Raw genomic sequence first — 24266 nt, 5'->3', positions numbered from 1 at the left:
AGCGAAACCCCCAGACCCACCATTAGGGCAATAACAAGAGAAGACGGCAGTGTAGCGGACACCCAGGAGGGAGTTAATCAGGAATTCGCCATGTATTACAGGGAATTGTATGGGGACGTTGGGGAGGATAATCAAGAGAGGATAAAAGAAACACTCGAAGATATAGGTCTGCCCAGGATAAGTGCTGAAGAGAGGGAAGAGTTGGATGCACCAATCACTTTAGAGGAGCTAGAAGCGGTGGTGAGACAGTTGCCTACTAGTAAAGCCCCAGGGGCGGACGGGTTTCCGAGCGAGTTTTATAAAGCGTACATGGCAGAGGTGCTCCCTCCGATGCTGAATATGCTAAATGAAGCGTTTGAGACGGGACAACTGCCAGAGTCGCTAAGGGAAGCAATTATAATTCCGCTCCTTAAACCAAATAAGCCTGGGCACAGTTGTGGCTCCTACAGACCACTATCAATGCTGAATCAAGACAGCAAGATATTAACAGCTGTCTTGGCAAACAGACTACGAAGGGTCATAGACAAACTCATACACCCGGATCAGACGGGTTATGTTCCAAACAGGAACATAACCCATAATCACAGGCGACTCCACCGAGTCATTGAATGGGCGGGGGAGAATGAGGGTGACATGGCAGTGGTGTCCTTGGATGCGGTAAAGGCTTTCGACTCTGTCAAGTGGCCATGGCTGCTGTCGACCCTGGCGGAGTATGGGATGGGGCCTGGATATGTGAGATGGGCAAAGATGTTATACAGTGCGCCGCTTGCTAGAGTTAAGACGGGAGCTGTTATTTCAGAGAGATGGCGGTTAGGCAGAGGTACTAGACAGGGATGCCCGTGGTCCCCTATGCTATACATATTGGCATTGGAGCCTTTGGCTATATACCTCAGACAGCAGTATGACACCATAGGCATCGAAGTGGGTGGGGAGCGACATTTGATCTCTCTATACGCAGACGACATGTTATTGTACCTGAAGCATCCGGAGGAGAATCTCCAGTATATTTTGGAGGTTATGGAACGGTATGCGGGGCTGTCTGGAATAGCTGTGAATCCTCAGAAGTCTGTAATTTTCCCGTTGGGTAACTATAAGGGACTCCCCGCAGAACAGCTGCCGGTATTGCAAGCCCCTTGGGGTGTTGATACCTTTCGGTACCTTGGGATAGATGTATATCATACGGTTGAACAAGAACATAAGCACAACACGGAGATAGCCGTGGGGAAAATAGAGAAAAGTATGCAATTTTGGGGGAAGCTGCCGCTAGCTATGATGGGGCGCAGTGCAATGCTTAAGATGGTGGTTTTGCCCAGACTTCTGCATTACTTCGGGAACATTCCACACCTCATACCCGGGAAGTTTTTGCCAAGCTTAATAGTATAAGCAGGGACTTTTTGTGGCAAGGAACTAGGTGCAGGATGGCATTGTGGAAACTGCAAAACTTTTACGAAAAAGGAGGGATACGGCTCCCCAACTATGAGGCCTACTACGTAGCGGGCCAATTGCAGTACGTTGCTAAATGGCTCTCGGATGAAAGTACCCCCGAATTTAGATTGTTTAGTGCAGACTGCGCCCCATTTTACTTAAAGGAAGTGATCTGGTTATCCGAAACAGTAATGCAAGGGCGCCCCAAAATGATGATGCTCGGGTGGAGGATTTGGCGCCGCGCGTGCAGGATGATGGAAATCCCGGCTCCGTGCTCCCCGCAAATACCGCTGGTGGCACTGGCTAAGGGAGATGTGCAACTGCGGAGGATGATCAGAAACCACTGGGAATCAGTGGGGTTGGCAACGGTGGGAGATGTTTAGCGGGAGGGAGCCATCATAAGTTTTGAAGTGTTGGGTGAGGAAACAGGTTTACACGCAGGTCAATATATTACATATCACAGAGTGGCGCGGGAAATTATGAAGACTTGGCCCGAAACTATTCTTGAAGCAGAGCCGGATGGTATTGTAGACGCAATATATGACATAACGGAGGGAGGGCACGAGATTTCAAGATTGTATGACATGCTGATGCTTAGGATTGGTAAAGAACCAACGCAACTACGATTAGATTGGAAAACTGAGGTGGGAGCCCCGATGGAAGATGAGATGTGGGAGCAGGCTTTGCGGTATCATCAAAAGGTGTCGAGAAACGCTAGGCTGAAACAAATACAATTATACATAACGCATAGGGCGTACATGACACCCCTGAGGATATCAAGATTTAAAAATGTAGGTAGACAAGCATGTCCCAAGTGCAATGAAGAACAGGCTGACATGACACACATGTTTTGGTCATGCCCTGTGGTGGGGCGCTTTTGGAGCGAGATAGCGGCGAAACTGGCGGACAAGGGAGTCACACTGGTTGTAGAATCAGCCTGGGCCTGCCTACTGGGGGGGTTCCCCAGATCGCAGAAACTGAAGCATGTTAACAGATTAAAGGACTTGGCATATGTGCTGGCTAAGAGGAGGATTGCCATGGGGTGGAAGGCTTGTCACAAACCGCAGGTGGAGATATGGTGGAAGGAATTGCAAAAGTGGGCGGAAGCAGAGACTATGGCATGGCAGGAGTCCAGTATGATGGGAGGTGGAGAAGAGGTGGGAACCCTACTGGCTTGGAAATCACTGATAGCAGAATTGTTTGGAACGATGCCAGATTTGGTGGATTCCAATGGAGAACGGACCCCACCGCACGGCGTGAACACAGAGTGAACAAACCTGATGGGCTCGTAGGGGGGGTGGGTTTTGGGGAGCGGAGATCAAATTGTATAATGTGCACATTCAAACTGTATTATGGCATCTTGTACTGTATATTTGGTCTGTATTGTGTTGTTGGTTGAAATATAATAAAAAAATTGTTAAAAAAAAAAAAAAAAAAAACATTTGCAGTTTGTCTAGTGAATTGTGCAGTGCCCAACTCAGTCTGAGAGGTGAGACTGGCAGGAGGTTTTACAGCAGTGAAAGGAATCAACACATTAATGGTAAGCATCAGGAATAACGTAAAGCAGCTCCAGGTCCCCTAGGTGGACTGGCAAGCAAAATTAATGAATAAAAACACTCGCTACAAAAGTACTCCCCTCCCCCTGCTGAGAGTTAGAGACCTAATCCAAACTGTCCCTCCTGATCCCTCCCTTTGTGATGGCCTTACCGTGTGGGTAACTCAGGCCAACTTGACTTGTACATCCCAGTACACATGTAGGGGCCTATAACTAGCCCTGCCGATAAGCAGCATAAGAGCAACTTTTACTCCCTAAGAACAGGCAAAAATCTCTCTTAAAAATAACATAAGCAGTAAAAATATTCTCAACATAAATTAGGAAACAAAGCATCCACATATACATGTGGAAGGAATATTGCACCCACAATATTCCTTCCACAAACAGGTTCCATTCTGTGGTCTCAGCCGAGCGGTGTCACAGGATGGAGTCACTACTAGTATTGTTACAGCCTGATGTGAAGAGGAACTAAGTAAAAATGCATATACTTGAATATGCATGAATTACTTGGTGCAAAGAAGTATACATTGCAAATGTGAGAGGTAAAATATGTTTTTGCTCGCCTAAAAAATGTTAATCCCAACTTCAAAAAAGAGGAAGTAAAATAACTCCACTTCAAAATCTTATCTAGAGCCCTGCCTAGAACCTTTGCTAATCTAGCCGCATGGAGCTGCCACTGGTTGCTAAGGGCAGGGGTGATTGACTGTGTAACTGCATAAGTTTCCTATACGTATGCAGGCTCCCCACCGCCCCCACATTCCAGTTCGATCGATGCTTGCCTTTCGTTGACATACTGGTCTACATTCTCTGATGGCATGAGATCCCTGTGAGTCATTGTGAGCCATTGCGATTCTTCGTCTAGCCCTATCTAAGTTCAGAAACCGTGTTCTGGCCATGTCTCACTGGCTGCGATTCAACGGGTATATTGTCAGCCCTAAAGCTTTTCTAATCCTTCTTCCAAGTTTATAAATATATGTTCTCCTGACCCAGGCCTTCCATTGAGTTGGTAGATGGCAAGACAATTCTATAATGAGAGCTTTGTCAGGAGAGGTATGTAATCGTGCATTTGTATTGAAATGAGCATTATATTTTTCTGATCTTCCTAGGTGTCAACACTTCCTACCACACTTGTGGGTAACACGGTTGCACGTCCCAGGATGAGGAAACGGGCACGAGTTTTGACATTGGCAAAAAGGTACTGTTGCATAGTTTTTAGAATCGATCTGAAGACTGTGCTCTCTAATAGAATTGAATTGTGATGAGGTGGCAAACGTAGGAGAGGCTTGTACTTCCCCAGCAGTGAATGTTGTGTACTAGATTGAATTCTATGATATCCTGTTAATTACTTTTATAGTGTAACCTGTTTCCATTTATTTTGCACATCTCTATTGGTTTTCAACTCCTCACTTGCTCCTTTACAACCACCTTCCCAAACTCTTCCTGTTCCCTCCCTGCTGCATTTCTACTTTCCCCTTCTATCCATGCTTTCCTGATTGTATGCCACTTTTCATGCACTTGCCTTGCCTGGTAGGTAGCCTTCTTTTAAAGGGAGGCAAGCACTATGTAGACGTTATCCAGTGCATCCCATTGGACCTTCTGTCCTGTCCCCAGCTCTTCGTTTGCCTCCCACAGACCCATCCCAGTCATACTGTTGTTTCAGTGCTAGCAGTGATCTACACTGACCCTTTTGCCCACACACACCACACAGTTGTGCTTCTTTTGTGGTTCGCTTCTAGTGTCTACCTCCGTCGCTCGAAGTTCTTGTCTCAACATATGAAACGTGACACTCAAACTAACTCATCACTGTATCAGAGTTGTTTTTCAAGCAAGTTTGTGCATGTTTCAGGCCTTTGGCACATCTCCGGCATAAAAAATAATTAGAACACATAGTTGCCTATGGACCAGTCAAAAATCTGAAGAAAAGGAGACTCATTCCAATGTTTTCTTTGTTTTATTGGATGATTTCTCTTAATTTTCAATTAAGATAGCCCCCGTCATTTTAGATGCCCCGTGGTAGCAGCAGAAGTAATGAAAAGCACCTGTTTGATTCACATGTTTTGTCCATTGTCCCTAGGATTCTACGTTTCAAAAAAGAGTCCCCGACTTTGCAGCCTAAAGAGCCCCCGCCATCGCTGCTCGAAGCAGATCTGACCGAGTTTGATGTGAAGAATTCCCATTTGCCATCAGAAGTTCTGTACATGCTGAAGAATGTTCGGTAAGGTCCTGTTAGTGGTTCATCGTGTAATACTCCAGGTAATGGGTTTGAATTATGTCGAAATAGACCGATCTGTGCCCTAATCAATCGGATGGCAGCCTGACAAGGGTGCTCAGTCGATTCAGGGCCATTTTAGCTCAAGTCTTTTAAATGGGTGTCACACTATCACTCAGCTCTCTTTTGCCACTCCCTGGACCACCTATGCAGGATCAACCGGCCGTACCATCCATCCTAACATTCCTCAGTGCTCCTTTCTCTTTTTGGGGTTGTGTTTGTGCTCCCCAGATATGCAAGTCCAGGTCGCTGAACCTGCCTTTGGATGTGGCCACTGTGGCTGCTAACGAGGGGGGAACTCTGTCCTCCCAACCCAGCCCCCATTTGTGCCACTTGTTCCTGACTTCTTCTATGTCCTTTCATAGGGACAACCCTTATATCAGTTTTTTTTCTAAACCCTCCCTGTGCCACCTGTCCCCTGTCTTTTCAAGACGCCATCACTGTGTGTTTCAAGCCATGCACAAGTTAAGGTGGGTCGTGATAATGCCGTGTAGCCACAATAATTTGACCTGCCCCTTTTCTGTCAGACGGTGTTTCAGCTCAGAAACAAGGAAAATACATTATTGTAATATCACAGTTCTTATTTTTTGTATTTTCAGTTGGTTATTCAATTCTGCATGTGTCCCTTGCGCAAGCACGTTTTGTTTTTATGCAGTCTAATGTCCTACATCCCAGTACATCTGATAACCACCAATCAAAGACTGTGGTGGTCCAGTCACAAGTTTTCCAGCAAAGATCACGGACAAGGATCGGTGTTGGAGATGAATGCGACAAAATGCCCACCAACAAACAGTTTTAACCCTGTTTCCAAAGGTCGTATTAATCCCTGGCAACGTCTTGCCGCATGTACGGAAAAGAAGCATCGGATACCAAGCCTCCGAACTTCCTTCAGAATGCACGCCCATTTCTGGCATTACACCATAGTGTTTGCTTTTTTTTAAAACTCATGGTCGATGTAAGTGGGCAGAGTCTAGCAATATGTGGACGGAGTCTAGCAAGTGGACAGTGAATCCCACAAAGATCGGCATTCCACTTTCTTTGTCCACTGGGGGTGCAGGTTTTAAAACACCTGTTGTATTGGAACTTTTGAGAACACACATGCCCTTAACATGCTACTGCACTTCCTCTGACAGCTCTCCTCCTCAATCAACTGCCCTCTGCCTACTAAAACCCCCCCACCACTGCCCTTTTTTGCACCCTAATCATTCAACGATCGATGGTAGCACATGCCACTGAAATCCAAGACCTTATCGTGAAAAATAACGATATCCTGGCTGTAAGAAACCTGGCTCACCCCTTCTGCCGGCCCCTCTCTATCTATTGACACCCCACGCCCCCCCCCAGCTACGCCATACTGCGCAATGACAGATGCAACAAGAAATGTGGTAGGTCGCCTTTATCTACAAAGACTCCCTCGCACTAAATGCCTTAGCCTCCACCTGCCTCTCTCAATGTGAAGCTATCTCAGCCAAATTGCGCTACTCGCCCAACTCCACCATCACTGTTCACCTTATCTACCGACCTCCTGGTCCGTTCGCTACCTTTGAAGCAGAGCTTATCCAGCTCATATCCTTCAGTCTCAAACCTACATCCCAACTTCTCATCCTAGGAGACCTCAACATAGGTGTTGGCGATCCTACGGATCCTAACACATCTGCCCTAGCCAGCTCCCCTGCAGCACATATTATTGTTATTATTATTTATTTCGGGCCGCAGGACACACCCAGTGTATCCAGACACCAACTCATCTTAATGGCTGCATCCTGGACTGGCTCTTGGACCACAATTGTAACAGCTCTGTTGCATCCAACCAACTCTGCCCTTGGTTGGACCACAACATCATTTCTTTCACGATTCCCTTGCTCTAGCAAGTGCCCCAAAGTCAATATCCCCTTACCCCTCACCCATTATTGCTCATAGCATGAGCAACCTCACTTGTGCCATGCTACTCCCCCTTCTCAATCAACCACCCCCACTCCAAGAATCTGACACTGACGCCCTGGCCAACTACTGCAACACCTTGCTTACTAACACTGTCAACTCCCTAGCCCCTTTGAAAGCCTGCAAAGCTAAAAACTTTAGGCATAGGCATGACCGCTCCTGGTTTATCGAAGTCCTTTGCTCGATCGGGCCGGATCGCCACTGCATCCTCTATCTCCCGCAAGCCATTTACCAGTCTCCATGAATTTGAATTTCCTGTTACACCTCCTTCCACCAATGGTGCAACGACGTTCAAAATGCCCTCACAGGATAAAACCACCAGCCTGTCAACTAAAATCCACTCCAGGACCCCCCACACACTAGCTACCTGGGCACCTGTCCTTTCTTCTGGCCCTAAGGCCCAAGTTCAACCCTTCACTTTCAAACCCATCTCCATTGCCGACTTTGCTGCCATAATAAAAGGTCTTAAACCTTCTACGTGCAAAGGTGATATCTTCCCCGCATCCCTAGTAAAAGAATGCGCCAAACCCCTGCTTCCTGTCATCGCTTCCATCATCAACTCCTTTGCATCTTGCCATGTACCTGTTTCACTGAAAGAATCATGGGTGTCCCCGTCCTTAAAAAAATACCTTGCTGGACCCCACCATACCCACCAACTACCAGCCTATAACCACTGTCCCCTTTCTACTGAAAACTATCGACAGAGTAGTGCGAGGGGTCAGAAATGTGAGGCGGACAACTTTGTGAAGCTTTTTCAACAAATGCCATTTTATTAAATTAGAAAGTTGGATAAACGCCTCACTATAATTGTCTGCCTAAAATAAACTAAAGGAAACACTCTAACAAAGGATATCTGTCCCCCACACTTATAGATACAATAAATAAATAAGGTAATGCACAGCAGTTCAAAGAGAACAAACTTAGTATAAGAATTGAGTTTGTAATGTAAAAACAGTCTCTCCTTATAGCCTGGGTGAGTTCTCCATCCCAGGTTTTAGCAGGTTTCTGCTCCACAGTCGCAAAAAGAAATGAGGAAAAGCTGGTCTGCAACAAAGTTCTTGCAACTCCAATTTGTCAATAGAAAGTTCCAACACAGTTCTTTGCAACTTCAACTTGTCAACAGAAAGTCTTAACACTTCAATGATTCAACAAAGACAAGTAAAAGGTTATTTTCTCCTGCTTACACAAGAGTAACATTTATCCTCTTCAAAATAAAGAACCTTTTCTCAGTTCGTATATAGCAACAGTGACTGTCTTTGTCGGGATGATTTGCCACAGCTGAGGAGTTCTGAATAATTATAAATCCTTTACAGCAGTTTTGACAAAGTTCTTTCTTCAGCGCCTTAAACAACATAAAGTGTCTCTGTCAACGCCACTTTATAGTACTTAGCCAACTTGTACCTGGTTTACCTCCATGCCATGCCTACTACCACAGTTCACACCTAGTTTACTCCCATGCCAGGCCTACTCCTCCAAAGGTGTGCCATCCGAGTATACTCCCCTGCCTGAACAGAATTTCACAACAAGTGCTTCTGTGGTAAAGATCAACTGACAAGAGGTTCACAACAGCTTCACAGTATTCATCATTTTGCAGCTTCAAACTTTTAACACCTTTTCATGGAAAATAAAATGCACATTGGTGCTCTTTAATATACTTCTGCAAATAATTCTCCTCTCCTTCTGAATAACCTTTTCCAGAAGGGCAGCCTTTTCGCCACTCCTGTTTCTCCACTGCACCAGTAACCAAACACTGACAAGGATAGAGTCGTATTCAGCTCCTCCCTTGGATTTGGTAATGTGATTTTATACCAGCTATTGCTATATGCTATACCAAGTATGGGCAACAAGTTTCACAATTTATGGATCTGTCATCAGCCCCCTTTTGCCTTTGGCAATATCTGTTGGATTTGAATGGATTTAATTGTAGTTTCTCCTGGCTTGGGCAATGGTTGTGTGCATTAGTTCTTATTAATATCGCCCCATCGGGTTGCTTGATACTCCACAAACTCACACGTTTAAAGTTACAGTCATTTGGTTTTGTTAAATGTGGCTGTCTCTGCTTTTTAATAGCTTCTCTAGACACTGTAAATACTTGGGGAGCGTAACACAACGAGAATGCTGGTCTATTATCCTCAGTTCAGGCAATTTGCCACTACAAATTGCAACTGTTAATTTTTTGATCAGCTTGAAACTGGAAGATGGAGCAGATGACATATAGTGCCTTTATTTGCCATATAATTGAATGATAGTGATGATTGTTGTCTGGCTACTCACGTTTGTTAATGATGATTGTGCCAAAGATTTGTCCAAATTTGGTCCTTCTCTGATTGTGAATTCAATTGTTTTATGTTTCTGTTTTATTCTATGTACATGCACAGTTTTACTCTTGATTTTAACTCTCATATTTGATTGTCATAGTGGTGTTCTAATGTGTAAATCTGATTGCTTTAATGTATGATCTTTTTTGTTAGTTCTCTTTGTTGATATATTAATTTATATATTTGAAAGGTTGATTTAATTCAGCCGATACAAATAAAAAAATAAAAATAAAACAAAAATAGCTTGGTATCCAAAATGACTTCTTGGTCTGTTTTCACTCATACGTGAGTGCTGCTTACTTGTTGAACGTCCGCCTTGAACACGCAAGCGTGTACAGAACGCTCTGGGGTTACTACCAGCTTGTGAATTCACTGGGTAAGTCTTGCGCTTCCCCTCACCTTGCTGTTTTCTGGACTTCTGCGGCTCCTCGCAACCCAGCGAACTGCTTCTCCGGGTACACCATCGCTCGCGCCACTTACACTTGGAGCTTCTCCTGCTCCCGAGGCCCTCTGGTGCACGCCAGCCACTGGAGACAGCCTCCTGGGAAGGAAAGCTTCCCTCTCTTTCACTGCACAGCCTCTGCAGAACAGGTCATCAGAGGGCAAGCTTACCTCCTGCACGCTCAACCTCTGTACTTCAGGCAACTGGAGACACAGAACATCTCCGGACCGACAGCTGTCTTCTGCCGAACAGTGTCCCGGCCTTTTCTGCCTTGACTGCCTACACAAATCAACATTTTCCTGCTCATACTGTTTCTGCTTCTTGCTCTCTCCTCCTCCTATGGCCTGTACCTGAGGGGGCCTTTTAGCGTCTCGAATCTCCCTCAGGTGTGGGTCATTTCCATTAAGGATCTGACCATTCCTGCAGTCTTGTACCTTTTTAGCCCTCTTCTTTGTCCCAGTACTTAGGGAATTATGGGACTTGAAGTCCTTAGAGGCAATGTTAGTTTTTCTTCTTCTGTTTTGCAACGCGCCATTAGGAGGTTGGAGTTTTGGGGAAAGTTGAGCATGGAGGTTTCCCATTCCTCCTGACCCGCTTCCGCCCTCATGTGATCCTCCCACAGAACACCACCCCAGGGTCAGGATCAGAAAGCGTCTGCCTTTCCCTGGCCACATAAGGGTCCCAGGTCAGGCTTTCTGGGGGAATCATTACTGTTTCCTCACAGTAGCTTACCTCTAAATCCAAAGCTTGGAATCCCACCATATTGTCAGCTCCCAACAATCTGGATTCCGCCCAAGACATGGCACCAAAACAGCCCTCTGGACTTTTAAAAACAAACTTGATGACTACAACGACGTAGACAAAATCTTCCTCCTCCTACTCCTTGACCTCTCAGCCGCCTTTGATCTGGTCAACCCCCAGGCTCTCTGCCACCACCTCACCACATCAGCTCACTTCTCTGTCGCAGCCACCAAATTGATATCCTACTTCCTCGCAGACAAAACCTCTCGAGTTGTCGCTGGTGAAGCCGCCGCATCTCCCTCACCTACCTCCTGCGGTGTCCCACAAGGCTCTTGCATCTTCCCCACCCTCTATAATATTTACACTAAACCCCTATTCAACAACGTGGACTTCTACAACTATGCAGACGATACTAAAATTCTGGTCCCCCTTTCTGGTGACCACACCCATCTGGATGGCCGCCCACTCCCTATGTCTGAATGAATATAAAACCGAGCTCGCTAGACTGGACCCTGCTTACAACTCCTTTCCTATCGATGGCCATGCCATTCCGCTAGCTTCTGCTGTAAAAACTCTGGGACTCTACTTGGATGCCACCCTTAATATGTTGAGGCAGGTCAACCACATTGCCTCCACCTCGGCCTATGCCACCAATCTCATCTGCGCGAGCAAACCCTTTGTCTCAGTTGACAGCCGCATCGCAGTCGCTCGTGCCCTTATTGGCTTCAAACTAGACTACTGTAACACTCTCCTTTTTGGAACATCAGAAAAGCAGTTCAACACACTTAAAACTGTACAAAGCAATACCATCCGAGCAGCTGTGGATCGAAGGAAACATGACCACGTCTTTGGCGACAGAAGAGACGCCCACTGGCTCCCCGTCACAGAAAGGATCAAATTCAAAGTCCTCTCCATTTCACATTGCTGCCTCTCAAACAATGCACCCTCTTACCCTGCCCATAAATTAAACAGATACTCACCTGCCAGATTGCTATGCTTCCAACAGCCACCTGTTCACTGTACACAGGATTTGCCAGGAAAAAAACGGATGGATCCAGCTTCCCAGCCTGCGCAGCCACCCTTTGGAACAATTTACCCCCCAGCCAGCGGGCCGACCCCTCCTACTTCTCATTCAGAAAGAACCTCAAGACTCAACTGTTTTGTTAATCTGTTGTAGATTCATGTACCCTGCCTGACTTACATTCCCTGTAATTATCTCCTAGATGCCTGTGGGCTTTGTGCGCTGCTGTAAATACAACCAACAAATAAACTGGGTATTAATGCAACCATTGATTTCGTCCTCAGGAGGACTGTCATTGGTTGGAACAAATATAGGCTGTGGTGTGGAATACAGGGAATAAAAATACAGCTGAACATTTTTTGGAGTCGAATTTCATCATTGATAACATTTTAATTGGACTTGTATGATGTTTTTTTTTTTTTTTTTTAAAAAGGAGGACACCGAGCATGGGTGGCAGGAGACTTATCTTTCCATTGCATTTGGAACGCTTCCTCTGGACATCCTTGCGATGGATGGCACAACTGGAAACACAAACACTTTTAAATGACACAGCCACTGGAAAACGGCCTCCACCCCGATTCGGAAAGTCAGAATCCAGGTGCCATATGTGAGTTAGAGCTTGACTTCAATCCACAAGTCTGCTCTATGGACAGCCGGACAAACTACCAGCTATCATTTCTCAAGAGGTTCATCATCCCTTACAAGTCATTCAGTCTAGCTAATCCTGAACACTGGTTATGGCAAGGGCTATTGCAACATGGTGTACTCTAGCCTTCTCAAAACACCAAGGGACACTGCTTAACGAGACCACCAATTTGGCTCTGAACCTGAAAAAATATGACAAAATGAAGGCCCTGTGTGAAGCACTCCACTGACTCTCGGTGGTCTTAAGGATCAAGTGTAAGTTCCTGTGCACCAAATATATGGCTTTTGTGATGGAATCACAGATTGGGGAACCATAGACTGGGCTGAGGACCTCAGCGGCTAAGAGGATGTGACATCTGGAGATGATCTTTAATGAATCCCACAGAGATCGCCCTGTCAATACTTGGGAAACCCCATATCATGTGCCCCACAGACATCCCTTGACGGAAAAGTATATAAAATGAACAATCAAGAGATATTTGAGAACTGAAGGGAAAAGCGCCATGATGCCATTATTTGCGCGACTAAATAATGCAATGTAACATCTCCTTGCTGCTTGTCCCATTTAATAACACTCATGTTAACTTTGCCCTTAATGCCAGTAAAAAAACAATTTCCCAGTAAGAAAACATCATCTCCTTGCAGGCTGCCAAATACCCCCCATCATAAGACACATAATGTCGGCCATGCCTTGCCCTTAATGCAAGTATAATAGTATAATGCCATGCCATGCCACAGTATCAAAATGATCAGGCTACCTGCCCCATTGAAACCCCCACCTTAATCACCTCTCCCCCGACCCCCACGGATTAAAACTCATCACGTTGGCTTTCCCCAAAAATGCCTGTAAAACATGCTGTGTCACTGTTCTAAAACATCAATGCTTTAATGCCCCTGTTCACCAGCCTCACATGCACACATTAATACCCATTCACCGACCAGTTGCTCACCCATACAGCTTGTCTCATTCCTTCATTAGTACGAACACCCAGAACATTCACACTGGATTCTTTGTATGCACACTGAGAACATTTGCTCTGCGTTTACACCCATACATACACACCAGTTGCACTGAACTCATAAGCCCATTTACACAGTTCTACTCTCGCATGCACTCACAGATGCATACATACATACATACGTACACATCAGACAACCTCAGACGCACGCACGCATACTAGACACATACAAAAAATGTTTCCATAACTTTTTCCTGACCACCTCCAGGCTTGATGCTCTCTCCAGTACAGGCTTCCGGCTCCCATGCAGACAGGAAAAAGGAAACAGGGAGAACGTCCTTATTACTGACATGCACAGGGGAGCTGGAGGCGCTCTGCCAGCCCACCGTATCCAATAGATTGGCCCTAGCACTGACTAGTGCAGAGGGCCTCTGGCACATGAGGTTGCAGGGCTACTGCTACACCAGTGACTAAGTCCCTACTTCCTATTGCCCACAGTGCCCACAGTACATCAGTCGTCAAAGTAAATAAGCACATCGACACTGACATAATAATAGTACCTTGTTCCCGATCAGCCCTTCAAGCTGACAGCAGCCAATGACAAGTTGGCACCCTGATTTTTTTTTTCTTTCCATATTGTAATCTTTTTATTGGCATTCCATAATTTCACAAAACGGTTACAAACACTACTCATGCTTTGGCTACTAATGTGCCTCCCACTTATTGCGGGTGCATGTGGCCATATTACTCTACAAGTAAACAAATAAACAATAACAATAACATGGAAGCATTGGTGTGCCCTCCCTGATTTCAATGGTACCTCCGAATACAATAATACAATCCTGATTCCTGACAGTTAATCTCTAGAAGTCTTTGTCACCCACTAGGGGCATTCGAATAGGCCCATAGTGCTCAACCTAGAAGGGCATGTAAAGTCCTTATTGTGGGACCATGCATAGGACAGGAAACGGCCCCACCTCCTAAAGAATGTTTGAACCTCATTTTCGGAGAAATAGACTACCTTCTCTGTCGCCACTACTGACCATATACCTGCCCGACCAGTCCTCTGATGTAGGCAGTCTCAGTGTTTTCCAGTAGGCTGCGATCGTGGCCTTTACTATGAGGAGCATCATTCACAGCAGGGGAATGTTCATGCAGTGTTTGACCACTAGTCCCCCTTTGAAAACGCCCACCGGGCAGACAATTGGATGTAACGGTAACAATGCTCCAGTTGTACAATTAAGCGTACTTACCGTCTCTGACCAATAATTTGTGATCTTTGGGCATCGCCACCAGACTTGCATATACGTTCCCATACCCCCACCCCCTCCAACATAGCCTATCTTCCTTCCCCTTGCCTCAGTGCCTTATTCTATCCAGGGTGAAATATCCTCTAACTAGGAATTAAATCCTCTTTCTGCATATTGGACACTCCTAGTTGATTTCTTCGTACCCTTCCAAGCTTCGCTTCAGCCTTTTCGTGAGATTTCCACTCCCAGATCATTGTGCCAGGCATGTACATACGATGGTGCGGTGTCGACTCCCTCATTGCTCAGACAAGAATACAAGCGAGATAATGAGCCTCTTGGAGTCAATGGGCGATAGAATAATTTTTTTAAACTCAGTGAGTGTCCTTTTGGCTACCTTTCTGTTAGGAGTTTCCATCACCCAGTACCGCAACTGCCAATATTGGAACCTGCCCCTCTCCATCACCCCAAAAGATTATTTACAAGATTCAAAGGTCCGAATTTGACCCATATCAAACATGTGTACTAGGAATTCACATCCCCCACCTCTCTCCAGTTGGCAAAGGCTGTTCCCTTGTAGGCTGGTTGAAAGCTAGGGTTGAAGTGAATGGGAGTAAGTGGGGATGTGAAACAAGAGAGTCTCGGGCCTGAAGCAGCAGAATCCAAAACCTGCATAGTTACCCTGGTAGCTGGTAATTCGTACACACTCAGCGGCTTATCCTACCTCAGCAACCAAGGAGTATAACAGAGAGGTTGGCCGGAAACAACCTCTATCTACCACCACCCCTTGGTCGTGTAGGGGTTAACCCAGTCGTGAATGACCCTCATCTGTGCCGCTCAATAATACCTTTGTAAATTCGGCAGCGCCATACGACCCCCTTCCCCAGACCTAAAGAGGATTGCTTTGGCGATCCTAGCTTTCCTACCTTTCCACACATATGCATAATGTCCTTTTGTAACCTCAATGATGTATAGGTCGAGACTGTGACCGGGAGAGCCTGAAAGTGGTAAAACAACCAGGGTAGGATGTTAATTTTGATCTTGGCTACCCTACCAAACCAAAAGATTTGCTGCATCCCCCAAGATTGTAGGTCCGCCTTAATGGATTTGTGCAGTTTAGGGTAATTGGCTTGATATAGATCAGCGCAGCTGAGTGTGAGATGGATACCTAGATATTTTTACTTCCCCTTTGCAACACTTTAAGGGACCTGTTCTTTGCAGGGAGTGCAGAGTATCTGCGCCGCAAGAGATGTTAAGCACCTCGCTCTTTTCCAGATTCACCTTAAATCCAGAGACCCCGCAAAATTAGTCCAATATCTCCAAAGATCTAGGGATCGAGGGTTCAGCTTCTGATAAGTTCAAGATCACGTTGTCTGTGAATAACGCTATCTTATGTGTGGGCCTAGATATGGTATTCCCTGTACTCCTGCCTCAGCCCTAATCCTCGCCACCAAGGGCTCAACAGCTAGCGCAAATAGCAGCGGTGAGAGGGGGCACCCTTGCCTGGTACCCCTAGAGAGAGTGAAGCCTTGCAACACAGCGCCATTAGCGGAAACCCTAGCTACCGGCATGAGTTTAGGGAAAACACCCCCTTAATAAAGCCATCTCCCATAATGCATCTACAAAAGACTACCCAGAGAAAAGGCAATTCAACACGATCGAATGCCTTCTCTGCATCCAATCCCAGGAGCATAGACAGAGTTCCCATTCTGTGCATTATATTAATGAGGTTTATAATTTTCTGTATACTATCAGCCCCTTGGTGTCCTTGCACAAAGCCTGCCTGGTCCTCTGCCACCAGCGTTGGTAAAACGTCCTTGAGCCTAGACGCTAGAATTTTAGCATATATCTTAAGGTCCGTATTCAGAATGGCTATGGGGCTGTAGGAGGTACAAACCTTAAAATCTTTACCCGGTTTTGCGATAAGGGATATCCTGGTCTCCCCCACGGTTCGTGTTGAGATGCCCTGCGGTAACATCATATAAAAGATTATTCAGAGAGGTTACGTTCCAATATACTACTAGAGAACTGCTTAAAGAAAGATGCAGTGAAACCGTCCAAACTTGGGACCTTCCCCACCTTTAATAAGGAGATCACCTGCAAGATTTCCTCTCTGGTGATTGTGCCATTAATCTGATCCCGCTGCTCTGGAGAAAGCTGGGGCATATAGGGCACCTTTCCAAGAAAGAACTCCATTTTCTAGGCCTGATCTGGTTGTTCGGTCGTAGACGAGGTCCTAAAAAAATAATCAAACTCACCTAAGATTTCTTTGTCGCTATATAACAGATCGCCCTTACTACTAGTAATGCCAGAAATCCGCCCAAGCTAATACTTTGTTTAAGCTTCTAAACTAAGATCCTCCCTGCTTTATTTCCTTCCTCAAAGTATTTTTTGCTTAGACACAATGATGTAAAAAGTCGGCCTTGGCGGTCTCCATCTGTCACGCCCGTCCGAGGACGGTGGTCCTTGTGGCATAAATGGACCTTAGGACGGCGGGTGTCAGCCATTTTTACTCACAAGATGGCCGCCGTAACCGGAGTTGCGGGTCTAGCCTCTGCACAACCCGGTTTCCAGGAAGTGCTGCCTCCCTACCCGGGAGTTGGTATACCTGTTTCCGAGATCAGCACAGAGTTGCGTTGCTACTCCGCTATCACAACGCTACGTAAGTTCGCTTCTAGGCTTCCTTATACGATTTGAAATACATTACATGTCAGCTTTCTAATTCTTTTCCTGTTCTGCCTCGCCCTTTTAGTGCAGCTCCCTTTGCCTCCCTTTCTCCCGATTTCACGGACTCCGTCCCTCTTTAACCCAACTCTGCCTTCCGATTTTGCTCCGGATCGCGGTAAGCTTAATTCGATATTCTTCGGAATATCTTTTCCCGTCTTTCCTTCCTTCCCGGCTCACTATGCTATCTTCCTTCGCATAGGTACAGGTACAAGTCACCCCGACATTACGACCGCCCACGCAAGACTCTGCTACACCATAACAACTCCTAGCTCCGCCCTATTAGCCTCTCAGGTAAAGACTTCCCCGTGGCTTCCCATTATTCTTTTCTGCTTTCCCACGGTTTCTCATCCAACCTCTTTTATAATCATAGAAGTATCCTGAGGCTGACTGGCACCTTTTCCCACACATCGTTCCTGTTTAAGGGTAATTTACGTTACTCTAAATCTTACATATCCACTATTCACTTACCTGCTGATACTTACCAGTCTCTTTCTCTTTCAAGACGAACGACCTTCGGACTGCACCGGAACCTCCGTCTGCAACTGAAGACATCATACCGCTACCTTCGGCACAGGGTTTTCTTCCCCAGAGGGTTTCCCTGGGATTTCTTCTCCTGCCTGGTTTTATCTAGGGGGGGGAAGAAGTACTTGGGAGACTTTTCACTTTCTTCTCTCCGCTTGAAAGAAGAGGAGTCTTTCCCTGCAGGAAGGTGCCAGTCATATGAGGAGGAGGAACAGAAGTAACGGTGAGTCCCTGGGGAATACCTGCCAGTTGTTTCAATTATAAGTATTATGATGACTCACATCATTATTGACACCATCATGTTGACCTGTTTGCTTGCTGATTGTAAGGCTCGAAAGGCCTTGTGTGAGCCTGTGTCTCTATACTTCGTTACCCTATTCCTTAGTTCCTGAGTGAGCAATGTGGTCTGTTCCCTTCAGAGTTTATTGAGCAGAGCGGCCTTTAAGATCAATATGCCCCGTATAAACGCCTTGAAGGGCTCCTACTGCAACACCTCTGGGCCCACCGGGTCGGATGGAAGGATTTCCTTTACCGCCGCCTCAGTCTCCTCACACACGGCTGAGCTTCCAGCACCTGTGCCCAGCCATCCTGGGAGGGATAGTTACACTTATCAGTACCGTGGCATGGGCTGAATAGCGACGAAAAGTGGTGTAGACATCCATTAGTCTGAACATGAGGTGCGGGGGGTACGACAGGAGGTGGAGGAGGCGCCAACACCAAATAGCCATGCTAACAATCCATAACTCTGCACAGATTATAGGAGGGAGGCCCCCCTGGCACACCACAATGCACGATACTGGCAGGAACATGTTCCACAGGTGGCCAAAACTGGGGAGCACCACCACTAACCAAACCCCACTAAAACAAACTCTTCCCTCTGCTTACACCTCCCACACTCTTAACAGAACACAACCATACCTGTACAGCACAACAAACCGCACGCACTTCACTACACCACAACAACGAAACAAACCACACATAATCCCGCACAACAGCACATGGCAACTACCGACTGAAAATTTACAGCTACGCTCAGCGAATGGTGTAAACTGAACTGAAACTGCCAACAGCACATCACAGCTCTCTTGTGCATTTTTCCTGCTAAGCCCTACTAACTTACCTTATCCTCTTGCTTTTCAGATCCACCAGAGCGCCAGGGGACCACTCGGGTGGTGGTAGTGCATAGTATAAATATCCATTAATACAACATAACAATGTCAACCCTATACACCTTAGAGACTAGGTCCTCGCCTACCCAGAAGTAATCTAGAATACATGCAGTGGGTGTACGAGAAAAAAGTATAATCCCTTGACGCCAGATGGGTATGCTGCCATATGTCTGCCAGGTGCGAATCAACAATCTGTTTGAGAAGGTCTCTGGAGGGCCTTACCACTCCCCACTATCCCCCCTTTGGATTCATCCCAGTTGGGGTCAATGGGCAATTTAAAGTCTCTGCCCAGTATTATATGGTCTGAAGCAAGCAATATCAGCTCCCCTCGCGCTGCACAAAGAAAATCATTCAGCCCCGACCTTGGGCTATATAAAGATGCAACGGTTATCTGCGCCGCCTACAACAGACCCGCTTCAAAGAGAAACCAACCCTCTTTATCAAGCTTCTCCTCTCCCGTACGGAAAGGGGGGGTTTCTTCCCAATAAGGATACCCACACCCGTCTTTCTCAAGCGTGGCAGAAAACTGCTGTGGGTACTATGATGAACCAGGAATGAGACATGGACACAGAGGAGTCATGTTGGCTTTTAATTCAAATTATGAGGGTTGTAAAATGCCTTGCTGCTCCTCCTCTAGGAGGTATTTCCCTTTCTCAACCAAAAGTAAAGGTCTGTCCGATGCCAAGGCGCCCAAAGCAAAGTGTGCTGTGTCCGAAATCCTATTGTGGCCCTCGCATTCTAAAAGTGTGAAGGGTAACGTCTTGAAAAGTGTACAAATATTCAACTTCAACAAAAAGTCTTCCACTTAGATGGTATTCACAGTTCCTGGGAATCTCTGCCTTCCCCAGGTTTCTTTCCAGCAAAACAAAAGTTCCAAAATTATAACCACATTTTTTGTAGCTCAAGAAGATGGCTCCCTCTTCCTGATATTTGCAATTTACTTTACAGACTTGGTTACACTTGGTATACTCTCCTGCCAGGACTTTCTTAAACAGTTCACTCAATTCACAATACCAAGGGCATTGGCTTTGCCTGGTATACTCTTTTGCCAAGGCTTTCTTACATAGTTCACTCAGTTCTCAATCCGAAGGGCATGGGTCTTCCCTAGGATTCTTTGTCTCATGAACCACCTCGTGTATTCCCCTGCCAGGTTCTTTAGTCGCACAATTTGGGTGTCAGTCCCAGTCTCGCAAATACCTGGTTTTCTCTCCTGCCAGGACTTTGTTGCAAAAGATTCACAAGTCTCAATTGCAGGTGTGGGTCTTAGACTCATGTTATACTGCACGCTTCATCCTTTGCCATGCTTTCAATAACCAGTTTGACCCTTTCTTAATCCCCTCTACAGGTCTTGAAACCTTCTCCCACGGAGCACAGCACTTGCCGTGGCGCACCCCTGTGTCCCACCTTCCCCAGCTGGGCTCACTGGTTATGCGCGGCTGCTTCATCGTCCTTTGTAAGCTTCTGTGGTTGCTGCATCACTCCAGTAGGTAGGGTGAGCGTCCCATCCTTTCTCCGCTCTTCGTTTGGCTTCCGCGGTCTGGAGGCAGCATTCTGCTGTCCGTGCAACTCGAGAGCTCCGGTTCTCCTACTTCTCCTTCTCGGCGGAACCAGCAGACCTTCTGCGTTGCGCAGCACTCCATCTGCTCCTCTCTCTTCTGCGGGTTTCGCATGCAGTTAGGTTCTCGCTGAGCCGTTTCTTCTTCCAACGGGAGCTGCCTGCTCCCATCAGCTTTTCCGGCTACAACAGCTGTTGGGGATTTAAAGCTCCCAACACGGTGCCACTCCTTCGAACAATCAGAGCGCTGTGTGGGCTTCTGTGCTCTAGTGATCTTCATAACTCCATTACTCCTCCTTGTTGCAGTATTTTGAATGGATTTATATCTATGAGATTGATGGTCAGTCTTTGTCATTACAAGATATTGTGGGATGTCATCCGCAAGTCATGTGGGTTGTTGAAGGGGGTTTCCAGAATATGCCATTAAGGCATGAGGAATGGAGGGCAGTTCCCTAAAAGGAAAAGGGGGATACCATGTCTCATCTGATGATGCCAAATTCCCCCCATGAGGGTTGCATCCCCTCATGTGATCCTCCTTCGCATAGCCACCCCCAGGGACAGGATCAGGTGTAGGGGCTGCCATGCCCTGGCCACATGAGGAGAGGCTGCAGCCAGGAAAGGAGTAATGACATCATCGGTTTCATCACAGAACTGTCTGGTGTATAACCTCCCCACATCTGCCCTTCTTAAATGCGTTTCTTGCAGAAATGCCACATCTATCCGTTGTTGCTTTAGTTTATGGAGCAATATACTGCGCTTCCTTGGAGAGTTTAGACCCCTCACATTACAGCTTAAGCATCGCAGTTCCATATCACTAGAGAACAATGAGAAGCATGCAAGATCCCACCCGGTCCCCCCGGGGTTGCATAGTTAAAGGGAATCCCCCTTCCTCTGTACCACAAAACCTATTGCCAATCAATGCTTCCCACAACCAACCCACAGAACAACAAGACCCAACAAACATAGCAAACAAATACTTCACCCAGGTGTATATAAGCAGATATGCCCAGCTATGATAGTACCCGACCATCCAGACAAGCCTGCTTCACCCTCCCCCGAGTGAGGCATCCCCGCCCACCCAGACAATTTGTGTGTTCCCAAACAGCAGATGCAACACTACATCATATCACATTGGTGATCCACCTCTCTTATTTAGTCAGGCTCACGACATGGGCCCCTGCACTGCCACCCTCCCCCCACCTCTTTTCAGGCCCCTGACCCAGATCCACCTCCATCCTCGCTCGCTCTCCTCTTCTTTGCTCTGTCCAGAGGGACCCCCAGGACCCTGGTACATCGCCACTGTTTCCCCTCCCATGGGAAGAGCAGGCCGAACAGAAATGTCCAGCGATATTGAATTCGCTCTTGACGCAACTTCCCTGTCACCGGGCGGAAAGCCAACCTTTTCTGAAGTTTTGGGTGACCATAAGTAATTTCCCCCATTGCCTTAGGTGCCTTCAAGATTTCCTCCTTGACTGTGTATGCATGAAATTTCATAAGAATGTCTCTGGGTTCAGTGCGAGAACGCTTCTGTAATGGCCCCACTCTGTGCACACGGTTAAGGGCGATTGGATCGGTAACTACTCCTGGGAAAGTATCTTTGAAGAAGCGGAGGATCCATGCCTTCAAGTCAGTTCCTTTCACATTCTCCTCCAGGCCCTGAATTCTGAGATTCTCCCTTCTATACCTATTCTCTAGGTCCTCAATGGTGGAGACCAGCTCTTCCATTCCCTGTTTGGCCCCAGCTAGCTCTCCCTGCAAGTGGATGTCATCCTCTTGTAATGAATCCCTGAAAGTATCCCTGTAACGCTTACCTGGACTCCTCGGGAGCGTAATACCCCTTCAGCCTGTAGACCTGATACCTGGAAGCCTTTAGGATTCTTTTTCTGTTAGTACAGACCGATAACAATAGATATGCTATAAAAAAAAACTATTAACTGTGGTAACTACTAGATGGGGTGTGTATAAACACCTAAAAACATACTCCTCCCTTCTAACTCTAGTGCTAAATTCCCTCCTCACCTGTGTTTTGTAATTGTGGAGCTCTATATCCTGTTTTCAACAGGGGCGCGTTGAAATGGTTGCTAAACTTGGCATACTGAAGAACTCGATAATTCTTTGAAGGAGAGTGTCTATCTTTTAAAGAATGAGTCTTTAGGAAGGTAAGCGGAAGAAGGCACTGTAGTTATTGGATGGACTAGTTGGGAAAATCCTGCCACAAAGCGCCTATAAAAATTGGCGAATCCCAGAAAACTTTGGACTCCTTTCACTGACGTGGAGGAAGGCCAATTTAAAACTGCCTCAACTTTTCTGTTGTCTATTTGAATTCCCAATGGTGACAGGATGAATCCCAAAAATTCCACTGAGGTCACATGAAATGAGCATTTTTGCAGCTTGACAAATAACTTGCGTTGCCGAAGCTTTGTAAGTACTGCCCTCACATGAGTTATGTGCTCCTGGGACAAGTCTGAATAGATTAGAATGTCATTGAGATACACTACAGCACAAACATCTAGTAATTCACGTAGAACATCATTCATAAAGTTCTGAAAAGCTGCTGGAGAGTTGCATAAGCTGAAAGGCATAACTTGATACTGGTATAAACCATATTTTGTGCGGAAGACAGTTTTCCATTCATCCTCTTCTTTGATTCTCACTAAATGGTAAGCTCCTCGAAGGTCCAGTTTAGTAAAGACTTTTGCATATTTGACTTGATCCATTAACACTGGAATGAGTGGAAGGGGGTATCTGTTCTTAACTGTGATCTGGTTTAAAGCACGATTGTCTATGCAAGTATGAAGGTTCCCTTCTTTCTTGGGCACGAAGAACAGAGGAGAGGCCATAGGGGACTTGAATGGCAGAATAAAACCATTGGCTAGGTAGTTATCCAAATATGTCTTCAAATTGGTTAAGGCATAGATTCTACTACATGGGGTTTTAGAACCGGGGATTAAATCAATTTGACAGTAATATGTTAGGCTCACCTGGTATCCACGGGGACGCCACCCAGCCCCGATTGGATGGTTTGCACTCTCGAACCCTCTCCCGATCCCTTGGTGAGGCCTCTGGTTAAAGATGGGTCTGCAATATAGGAGAGCTGGATTCAATACCAGATTGTCTTTGTTTTCCCACCTCCCTTGGCCTCAACTCCTTCCTCCCCCTTGGGCCCTCTACTCACCTTAATATTGTAAAAGGTGGATTCTCCGTCCTGCTCCTCATGGCAGGGGCGTGTAGATGTGGGTGGGGGCCAGCAGCGACCAAGTTACTTCACTGGTGCAAGCCCCCCTGTGGGAATCCAGGCCTGCTGCGACTCCGTAGGTTTGTTGCTTTACAGTCTTTATATGCAGTTCTTATGTTCCTCTTAGTTCGAATAATAATGTCTTGCTTCTTTCCTTTTAGGTATGGAAAGGTATTTTGGTGTTGTCATGCAGTTTGAAGATGAGCATGGGCTGGTAGGTGAAAGCGCAGTGTGTGCGATGCTGTCCGGTGAGTAATGCGCGATGCGCGGCGCACTTTCGCCTTTTATATTGCTAACCTGTGTCTTTTCTCTCCTTGCAGGTTGCGATGTTCCTCGCCGAGCACCGTAATGTTCCAGCAATGATACTGACCAGGAGATGACTAACCAGGTAAGAATTGTGTGGCTTTCTTCATTCGGGAGGAAACGTGAGTAAGCGCTTACTAATGTTGTCTTTCTTTCTCCTCTTTCCAGGTTATGGTATTCCAGGATGCATGC

General features: G+C 46.3%; 1 protein-coding gene across 3 annotated transcripts in view; it reads left to right on the top strand.

Annotated features, from left to right (window-relative positions):
* The window catches only part of PNPLA7 (patatin like phospholipase domain containing 7), a 2986886-nt gene that overhangs the window by 502642 nt on the left and 2459978 nt on the right, over positions 1–24266 (top strand). For all 3 annotated transcript variants that reach the window (XM_069609797.1, XM_069609798.1, XM_069609799.1), the window contains 2 exons: positions 4087–4175; positions 5055–5195. In XM_069609797.1, coding sequence (XP_069465898.1) covers positions 4087–4175; positions 5055–5195 — 230 coding nt within the window. The remainder of the gene's footprint in view (positions 1–4086; positions 4176–5054; positions 5196–24266) is intronic.

The sequence above is a fragment of the Ambystoma mexicanum genome, chromosome 8 (assembly GCF_040938575.1).
Source record: "Ambystoma mexicanum isolate Mex_15411 chromosome 8, UKY_AmexF1_1, whole genome shotgun sequence".
Taxonomy (NCBI): domain Eukaryota; kingdom Metazoa; phylum Chordata; class Amphibia; order Caudata; family Ambystomatidae; genus Ambystoma; species Ambystoma mexicanum.
This window is presented reverse-complemented; position numbering and strand designations above follow the sequence as displayed.